The following is a 10,060-nucleotide window of genomic DNA, read 5'->3' as shown; positions in this document are numbered from 1 at the left end:
GAGAAAAGTTAGCATTTACGAAAAGGCCGTACTAAAGCGCATGAACCCACAAGAGAGAGGACATAGCCGCTGAACAGTGTGAGCCCTGGGTGAGCAGGAACCACGAAGCCGGGATGAGCAGGAAAGAGCGCCGGCCACTGAAAAACATAACATCCAACCTGTAGTACGGGGTACCAAACCACGCTATTATACGGGTCCACATGAGACTACGGAATGGTAAGTGGTTAAATACACGAAGCCAAGACCTACTGGGGTGAGCGACGCTCACAAAGTACGCGACACCAAGAAGCACTAAAGTTGCGGCCACCTCATCTCCAACAAACCATGCCACTCCGCCGCGTAGCGGAGGCGAACGGCTAGTCTTACCCCCCTAGTGGAGTGTGTTGTCTGTCCGTCCGTCAGTCCGTCCGTAACGGGCTAGGGTTAATAATCCTCACGCTAATACGAGCGTTCTACTGGCTGCCGAGCGCAGCGAAGGCGGCCTCGATAGGCTACAATCTCATTATGTGGTGTACATATTGTATGTGGTCAACACATCGTACTTAAATGCAGCGCTCAAAAATGATTTGCTCTCATTTATAGCTGCGGCTCGCAAGGCCACGCAAAGGGCGCTGCCTGTGCACGCGTTAATTAGCATTAATAGGAGGCGCCGACGTGCACACACATACAATATCGTCGTAGGAGCTGTTGAAAATTTTTGTAGGTCCTGGTTACTTATATTTAGGCCTCAATTAAAACTTTAGGCCGTGTTCGACCTACCTGCAACTTTCCTCAATCGCAATTTTTCCGAGCTCACTCAATAAAAAAATATCCTTGACCCGCGCAAAATATTACCTTGAAGACATGCGTGTTTTTTGCTAGAATACTTTACTACAACTTTTGAATGGTGTGGTGCACTCATATAAAATCTTCTTCTCAGAAACGCTTCCGCTTCCTCTCGGTAAGGCCATGGATTTGATCTCGTATTCCGATGAGCTGCGAGCTAAGATCAGCATCTCTCTCATGAAGACAGCAGCGACCTCTTACGACGCTAAACGATATTCACTGAAGAGAACAGGTCAGCTACCGTCGCGTTGTGTAGACAAGCAAACGAATCACCAACTACCACAATATCTCCATACGGTTGCTAACCTTCCATCTATAGTACTTATATGATAGCAGACACGGTTTTACCGCTTATTTGTATCGCGCTGGCGCGCCTCAGTGCAATTCATCGGGAGACCCGAGCCGAGGCTCATCTGAAAGTGGTCCGTAAATTGGGGCTCTCTACCTCGGATGGTAGGCACTTCTTCGACGCGATTCATGCATCTGCGAATCGTTTTCTTTTCCGTGACCACTTCCGCTTAGATGTGGAAGCGTTTGACGCGCTTTTTGAACAGTGTCGTGAGCACATCACACTATCTGTGAAGGATCCTCGTGAGATTTTAGCGGTTACTTTGAATTGGATTGGAGCAGCAGCAACATGTCGAACACAGGAGGTTCTGTTCAACTTAGCCTATTCTACAATACATCGCTATCGTCTACATGGTGTTTATGCCATCGTGAATTCTTTGCAAGATGTCATCGCCATGCCAGTGGGAGTTCCAGACGATTTCAAGCAGCGCAACCCCTATTTCGATCAAGCTCTGTGCGCCATCGACGGCTCGCACTTCCATGTTTTAGTTCCAAGTGAAGACGTGAAGCGTTTTCGCAACCACAAAGGATATGTCTCGACCAATGCCCTCATTGCATGTGACTGGAATCTGAACGTGTGTTTTGCCTACGTTGGAGCTGAAGGAAGTGCCCATGACGCGATGGTTCTCCAGTGGAGCAAATTTCTTGATCTCGTACCAGACCATTTTTACGTATTGGCTGATGCCGGCTACGGGCTGAACAAAAAGGTGCTAGCCCCATACCGAGGTGTCCGCTACCATCTCAAAGAGTGGTCGAAGGCTTCCGGGAGGCCAAAGAACGGAAAAGAGCTGTTTAACCTTCGACACTCAAAGGCAAGGAATGTCGTCGAACGCGTTATTGGTGTTCTCAAGCGCAGATTCAAGATTCTTCGCACGTGCATGGATTTTGAGTTTTTTAATATCAAAGCGGCGGTTTTTGCATGCTTGTGCGTGCACAACTTTATCCGGAAGTTTGATGAGACTGATTTGGGTGAAGATTTTCAGAGCATTGGTCAAGGCGATCAGCTGCATCAGCCGGTCGACCAAGAAGATGAACCTATTAGTTTTGACTTTCAAAGCGGGGCTTCGTGGCGTGATTGGATGTCGTCAACAATGTGGGAGGAATATGAGGGGATGCAGACCAGCATTGGTGACGAGTCGGAGGAGGATTTGTTCAGTGTCGATGGAAGTGAGATAGACAACCGCTCAGTTATAAATGATGACGTCGAAAGTAGTGGTGATGACAGCGAACTTGAAAGCTTAAACAGCTCAGAACCCATCCGCAACAGCGGTGATATGAGCGATTCCTCGTGGCTAACAGATAGCGACGAATCGTTGTCGACAATCAGTAGTGATGAAGAGATGTAATGCTGGATTTTTATGTGAGCGCTAGCTCTCGCCTAAACGAGTATGCTCGTACCGATAACTTAATCCTAGTCATGCACGTTATTTCGACTGCTATCACATTTTCTGTCATTGTCGGTGATGTCCTTTGGTTATTGCATGTGAAGCAGATAGACGAACGTTATATATGGATTGGCTCGCATCTTCCAAGCGGTTATACCAACGCTTGCTGGATGTCGGAGCCCGTCAGTTCGTCGGAGGGATCGTTTTCTTTGTCGTACGCAGCCATCTTCGTCTTCATGTACTTGGTGGTCACCCGCATCAGTGACGTCAGCGCCTTGGCAACGTCGTCGTCTTGCTTTCGCTTTCGTTTGCCTCGATTGCTCTTGCAAGCACCCCCTCGAATGCGTTTGATCCTGTCCACGCGCTCGTGATGGGTTGGGGGGAGGCTTGTGCGAATCGTTACTCCTTCTCCATTGCTTGAAGGCCTCATCGATTGTGCAGCACCGGTCGATGTTGTAACAGATTGCTCATCTTCATCACTGGAGTCATGACTCGCTTCCAAGTCGCGTAGCCCTGCTGCCAAAGCTGTCACAGTAGTTGCGTGGGATCCGGTAGCACGAGCATCCCCTGAACCAATAAATACCAGCGTAACATTAGAAATGCCAGAAACAATGGTGCATGCAAACCTTACCGGCAATCAGGGAACAGATCGTCGCGTGTGGGAATCCATTTTGCCGAAATGCTGTGAGTTTGGCACGTTGCTTCGGTTTTGACTCCAGAAGTTGCCCCCACACGTCATCATCCATCATCGGTTTGCCAGTGTCAGGACATACGCCAACCCCACTCAAGCTAGTGATGTACTTGTACAGGTCGTAATCTTGCATAAGTCTCGTGTATTTGGACTTGTATTGACCTAAAAAAGTGCAAACGATACATACAAAAGCCACCGATGCATACCCAGCAATAGAACGAGTATACGGAAACCGTGAGGCTACCTCTATATACCTTTTTCGAGAGTTCGCCCGTGCTTCTTTTTTAGGGCCGACACCAGAGTGCTCCATGCCTTCGACTTAATGCCTTTGTCTGTCGCCATTGAGCGATCGTTCCTGGCATCCAGAAACTTGTCAAGCAAGTCATGCTCCTCCATTTCAGTCCATGAAGCCCTCGCAGTACTGCCATTGGCATTGCTGGTGGTTGTAGCGTTGGCCATGACAATTGAGTTCTCAAGGGCGGAAGTGGGAGTGGCAGTGAAATCTATCTTTAGTGGGTTGTCATTCGCTCGAGGGGAAACCCCCTGCTTCAGTGCCTCTCGCTCAAAATGGCGGGTAAAATTCTGCTCTCCCCCTGAATTTCACAATCATGTTAAAAATGCTGTTACCGAGAGATAATGCGATTCTCAGCTATTTGTGTTCGATGCCGAGATTTTGCTCTGGAATCGTATTATCACCTCAAAATGACATTATCGCAGCATGTCGAACACGGCCTTAGTATCTATAGGAAATAGAATGATATTTTAGGTTTCATAGTACTTTTCTAAAAATCAAACTTACAATATGTTTTGAGTAGTACTATTATCAGGACATTTCATATTTTTCCTTGCAGCTATTTGCTGTAGTAGTACACATATTTATTATATCAGCGTTCGATAATAGATCACGATTTTATTACTATTATTAATAATGTGAAAACTTTAAAATATGACTATTGTGGCTTACACCCCTGCACCCCCAGGAAAAAATAGTGTGCTACCTTAAGATATTGTGCAAACTTTTTAACATATATATGTAGCGTACATAAAAAATGGGAACGGCGCTTGCGATTAAGTTAGCGCGGAGGCACGTGACTAAGCAAGAACACGAAAACGAAGTAACCCCGACCCACACTATGTAGACGATGGGATAGACGAGCAACACGAGACACGGAAGGTCATGGACGATGATAGAAGACTTAGCCGATGCAAATTACAAAGTTACATGCGTAGCGTGGAAGACGGAAGAGCACACAGCCATCAAAAGGACAGAAGGAAAAGAATATGACGGGAGCGTACGGGCCACGGAAGGGAGCTACATATAAAGACACCCCAGTCTGCTGAAAAGCACGGGTTACGGAAGAGCACGGACGTTCGAAGCCACAGTAGAACACGTACCGATGAGCGTGCACAGAAACAATTCTCCAACAACACCACGGGTAAACATGGAGCACAGCCAACCGACCAACCTGAGCCCGCGGGAGGCCAGACACGGGAAATCAGAAATCATCAATCTTTGGAGCACGATGCCTGAGTAGAACAGGAGCTCACCGATCCACGGAGAGCTACACTATGATAGCTGACGATAAGACAGACGACAGACCAGCCCCGACACCCAAAATAACACGACAGCATGGACGTTGGGCTAGCTACTAAACCATCGGAGAGCACGCAGCCACGCGAAATCACCGAGTCACGGAAAACCATACCAGTGTACAACTTAAGCTTACCGATCCACGGAGGACAGTAGAACATGAGAACACAATTGCACGGACGGCGGACCAGCCACGATATACACGGGGGGTGTCCACGATTGCACACCGTGGAGCACGATGCCATTGTAAAGCACGATAACACGGGCAACGCAGATGCACTACGCGAGCACAATACCATAAATGTCATTACCACACCGCGATTGCTCGATAGCGTCGTAGCGCAGTCGATGGAATCTCACCAGGAGAGCGCGATACACGGGCGACGGAACAACACGACTTCGGGGAGGCACCAAACCACGGAATAGCACAAATCGGCTAGAACACCGGCGATGGAAGGCCAACGGCCATGAAATACTATGTACGACGAAGCCGGTGCCTATGTAAGCGTTTGAGAACAGGGAATAGATATCAGCCGCGAAAGAGGTAGTACTAAAGAGCATGAACCCACAAGAGAGAGAGCGCTTAACCTCTAAGCAGCGTGTGCCAAGGGTGGGCAGGGAACTACGAAGCCAGGAAGAGCACGTAACAGCGCAGACCATTTAAGAACCTGATATCCAGCCTGTACTACGGGATAACCGAAACGTCCCAAACCACGATATTATGCGGGGCCGGATGAGACTCGGAAAGGTAAGTCGTGAAGTACACGAAGCTAAGATCTACTGGGTGAACGACGGACACAAAACACGCGACACCACGAAGCACTTAAAATTGTGGCCACCACATCTCCAACAAATCATGCCACTCCGCCGCGTAGAGGCGGCGAACGGCTAGTCCTAAAGTATCAAGGCTAGCATGGTGTCTGTCCGTCCGTCACACGAAACGCTCAGGTTTTTGAGCTTTATCATTGGCTGTCGAGCGGAGCAAAGGTGGCTCCAATTGGTTAAAACCGAATTATGTAGCTTACATCAGTAAATTCATGTGGTTCACAGAGCACATATGGAGATTTGCACAAGACTATCCATTATCCGATGGCGGCATCGTTTAAATACTACGAAGTTTTAATTTGTACTATTTTAATATGGGATGTTGCTATTAATATTTGAGTGCTTCTTATTCTCAAAAGAAATAGCCCCTAAAGAACTACAAGGTGCTTAACGTACACGTAGGAATGCGTGTTTTCGAGGCCATACTATAAATATACGTAGTACTATATTCTTAATAGTTTCTGCAAGAAGCAATGACTTAAAGAATAACTACAACTGTTTTTGTTGTAGAAATATTAAGAATATTCTGAATGTGAGGTAACCGACTGAGCTGCCAAACAGAAGTACATCTACAACAGAAGCTGGCCGTAAGAGCAACGCTGTGCTAATAAACGTTGTCGCTTGAGCCGCTAAGATAGATAGGTTTAGATTGAGCAAAACGAACTTATATGTGCTGATGACAATTACTACTGTAAGCGATATCCGAAGGCGGCATCGTTTTTATATTACGAAGTATTTGGGCCGTGTTCGATTTAAGCTAAAACCAGCTGTAATTGTTATTAAAGAGCTAAAATGTCTCAACCAGATTCCGCTAAGAAACACAAAAAATGACATCCAGCAGGATAGCTCCAAACGACTGGTTTCAAAATTCAGAATTTTGATTCGTCCTCCTTTGCGCCTTCAAGACCAGCCTTTTTCTGATGGAACACGATCACTTAATTGGAGCCCGTCGAAGCGTGGTGGCTGTTAAAAAAATTTTATCTTTATTTTTCTTAACAAAACGACTGTTCTACAGCTCTAGCTTATTTTCAAACAAGCTGGATTTGCCCCTGCAAACCGAACACGGCCTTACTTTTTTAATAATGCATGTTGCTTTAATATTTGAGTGCTAAAGAGAGAGAGCTACTTATTCTCAAATGAGGTAGCCCCTAAAGACGCTTCCTGCTGCAAGGTGCTTAGCGTGCACGTATGAATGCGTGTTTTGGAGGCCATACTATAATTTACGTATACTATGTACTTAATAGTTTATGCAATGTACTGTGCAATGACTTTAATAGCTACAACTGTTTTGTTGTAGATATATTATCTAATTATCTGAGAGTGAGGTAACTACTAAGCTGCCAAATCGTAGTACATGTACAACAAGAAGAGCTGGCCGTAACAGCTGGCCGTAAGAACAGCGCTGCTAATAAACGTTGTCACTTGATTCACAAAGATAGAAAGTTTTAGATTGAATAAAACGAGCTCACGTGTGATACTGCTGTAAGCCTAAGAATTGTTTAGACAGCAAAATCCGATGCAACTTAACTGGCGGACGTGTCACCGACATAGGCGAAGGATAAAGTTTTAAATGGAGCGGATAGACAACAGCACAACATGAGAGCTGGTTAATTAGACACCATAACAAAACGCTAAACTTAGGGTATAGTTGATAGTTAAACCATTTTGGTATCTTAATTAGCCTATCAAATAAAAAGAACGCTGCCGCAAGCGTCTTGCGACGCATTATCCTAATGTTTTACAGTAATCATAACTGACAGGTTCGACTGTACAATGACTTTTGAAAGCACAAAATGAAGGCTGCATGCATAAAAATATTACAATTCGAAAAATTTATAGCTTTTAGTGAGTTTTGTGTGAGAAGTTAGCACTTTTTAGTTACTTACAAGCTCAAATAGGCAGTACAAAAGAGTAAGAAGTGAGATCATTACTGTCCTTTGCATTGATGCGGGCTAAGTAAGTTTCACAGCGCCTCAGAACGGCCCATGATATCGAGCACGACGCCAAGCTAAATATATTCAATATCGTTTGTAGACATGCTATTTGAAGTGCTGGTGATTCTTGAGTTGGGCACATACTCGCCGTTAATGCCAGCACGACACGGCAAGCATGTGCCCGAGTCAACACGGACTGTATGATGCTCTCTAGGTAAACCTATCAAACTTCATGAAAATAGCGATGACTGACGAATGTCACGCCAGTACTTATGTAGTAGCCAACAATAATAAAGAGACTGTGTCAAGATCACCAGAATAATAATTTTTAAGCATAATAAGTGTGATGCTAGGGGCTCAGCATTTTGTAGAAATAATTGCACGGCTTACTGGGAGCTCAGCATTTTGTAGCGACTGGTCTAAATTAAACCCAGAATTAAGAAATTCATGGAATACATAGGGGTTCATATTTTTTGAAATAATTATCCCGCCGAAGCGAAGCGGAGGCGGCAAGGCCAAAGCAAGTAGAGCTAAACCTAAACTACCGCCGCTACGCGGCGGCGCTCGGCTAGTAAGTTATAATAATGGTAACTCCAAAATCGGTAAAATTAATACATAATTTATAGCCCCTGCACTGGAATCCAGCTGGGCCCCAGCCGGGATTATATTACAGAAAGTAGGAGAAACACACTTCATGTGTTTGGCATGTTCTGTCGAAATATTATCCACAACGTCGGACGTTACCTGTACGTCTCACAGCAGGATATCCTACTATTAGTACATGACATGTACTACATGTACAGTACAGTGCACCGGATGCACCATACATGTACATGATTTGCAAATAAATCAGATTTTAGCTTACAAGTTACTGTTCATTTAGATTCAGGATCATCATATTCCGAAGTTAATTGAAGGTCCAAGAGCGCGAAAACGGGGTGTGGTACTACTGTAGGATGTGCGGTCTGGATGATCCCGAGGCGTTGTTAAATTAACAGTGGGAAATTGGCCCAACTGTTTGTACTAACGCTATTCTCCCTGGGCATTATAGGTTTTACAGAACTTCGAAGAAACTTACATGCTACTACTTTTATTTTGGCACGTGTTGCTAGCACTTGTCAGATCAGTACTGTAGTAAAGGCAAGATAATTGCTCATCACCATTACCATCCAAAAATAAAGAGGACGGATGTCGTTGAATTTTTTAAGAATTGCTCCGCTGCGCGTCGTGATGGCAGTCGCTGCGCTTCTACGACAATAAGATTCTCTCATCAAGCTCGGTGCTGGACCCTCTTTTGCGGGCGCCCAAGGGGGTAGGATTTTTTTTTAATCGGGATGAATTCCCAGACCCAGAATGCAGTGCAGTAATACTGTCATTTTGTATTACTACACGTATTAATACATGTAGTCACTGGATGCTTTATGTACTGTTCTGTAAGTCGAAAAGAGCGGCTTTGATAATGTACAGTACGTTTTTGCTTCGTGCGGTTCAGACTGTACATACCGCACAGAGCAAAAAACGTACTACAGTCTTCACAACCACTGTACATGCAATCATTCCAGAATTTGCCCCGCGGGTATAATATCCCCCCCCCCCTCCGGAGAGCTTCCCAGTCAAGCATAGGATCCTACCGTACCCGCATACAATGAAGTTGTTGGCAGCGATTATCCTGCTTGCGAGCATGACGAGAGCTCTGTCCCTGGTGGCGGCCTCGATACAAGTGAAGCCTGTACCCATTGACATGATCCAGCTGAACGATGCAGATTCTACTGACGGCGGACGGTTTCTAAGAGGCTACCGATTTGATGATAAAAACAACAGAATATACACACACATCGCGATCAACGAAGACAGAGAATACCAGAGTACAGCGAATGTGGTCAGCTCAAAACTCGTCGCTAAGCTCCTTACAACATGGAAAACAATGACCGACAAGGACTTTCAGAATCTGCAGTTGTTTCTGAACAAGGAAACTACCTTAGAGAAGCTCTACAGAAAGGGAGCAACGCCATTTAAACTTTTTACCGGCATTAATCGCAATGGCATCCCCAATGAAGGTGCGATTCGTGCAAGGTGGGAGAAATATTTTGATTTCTGGGTAGCGAAGAAAAACGCAGCTCTTCCAAAATAATAAATGCACGCATTTTCGTTCCAGTACGCTGAGCATACGTTTCGCTCTGAATCGCGATTGTATGGACGCTGCATTTTCTCGTTGACGAATAAGAGTAGGAGCTGCGAGGCAACTCATTCTTTCTCTTTTACTACTAATGCCGCGCTGCCCTAGAAGCTCTGGATGTTATCGAAAGTATGCGCTTCCTCATTGTTGAAGGCATCCTCCAAGTCTCACTTAATAAACGGTCATTTCTGCTTTTAATACTAGTAGTAGTACTAAGATCAAATATGATACGTTCCTGTAGTAGTTAGCATCGCAAAAAATACTATGTAAAATCACATTTAGCTA

The 10,060-nt window shown here is 45.3% G+C and overlaps 1 protein-coding gene across 1 annotated transcript; it reads left to right on the top strand.

The window, feature by feature from the left end:
• Positions 1-9,244: 9,244 nt before the first annotated feature.
• PITG_22676 (secreted RxLR effector peptide protein, putative) lies at positions 9,245-9,730 on the top strand (the record flags this gene model as incomplete). Its single annotated transcript, XM_002907919.1, has 1 exon — positions 9,245-9,730. The coding sequence occupies one exon, from the start codon at positions 9,245-9,247 to the stop codon at positions 9,728-9,730; it is 486 nt and encodes a 161-aa protein (XP_002907965.1).
• Positions 9,731-10,060: the final 330 nt, after the last annotated feature.

This window comes from Phytophthora infestans, genomic scaffold (assembly GCF_000142945.1).
Source record: "Phytophthora infestans T30-4 supercont1.2 genomic scaffold, whole genome shotgun sequence".
In the NCBI taxonomy this organism is placed as follows: domain Eukaryota; phylum Oomycota; class Peronosporomycetes; order Peronosporales; family Peronosporaceae; genus Phytophthora; species Phytophthora infestans.
This window is presented reverse-complemented; position numbering and strand designations above follow the sequence as displayed.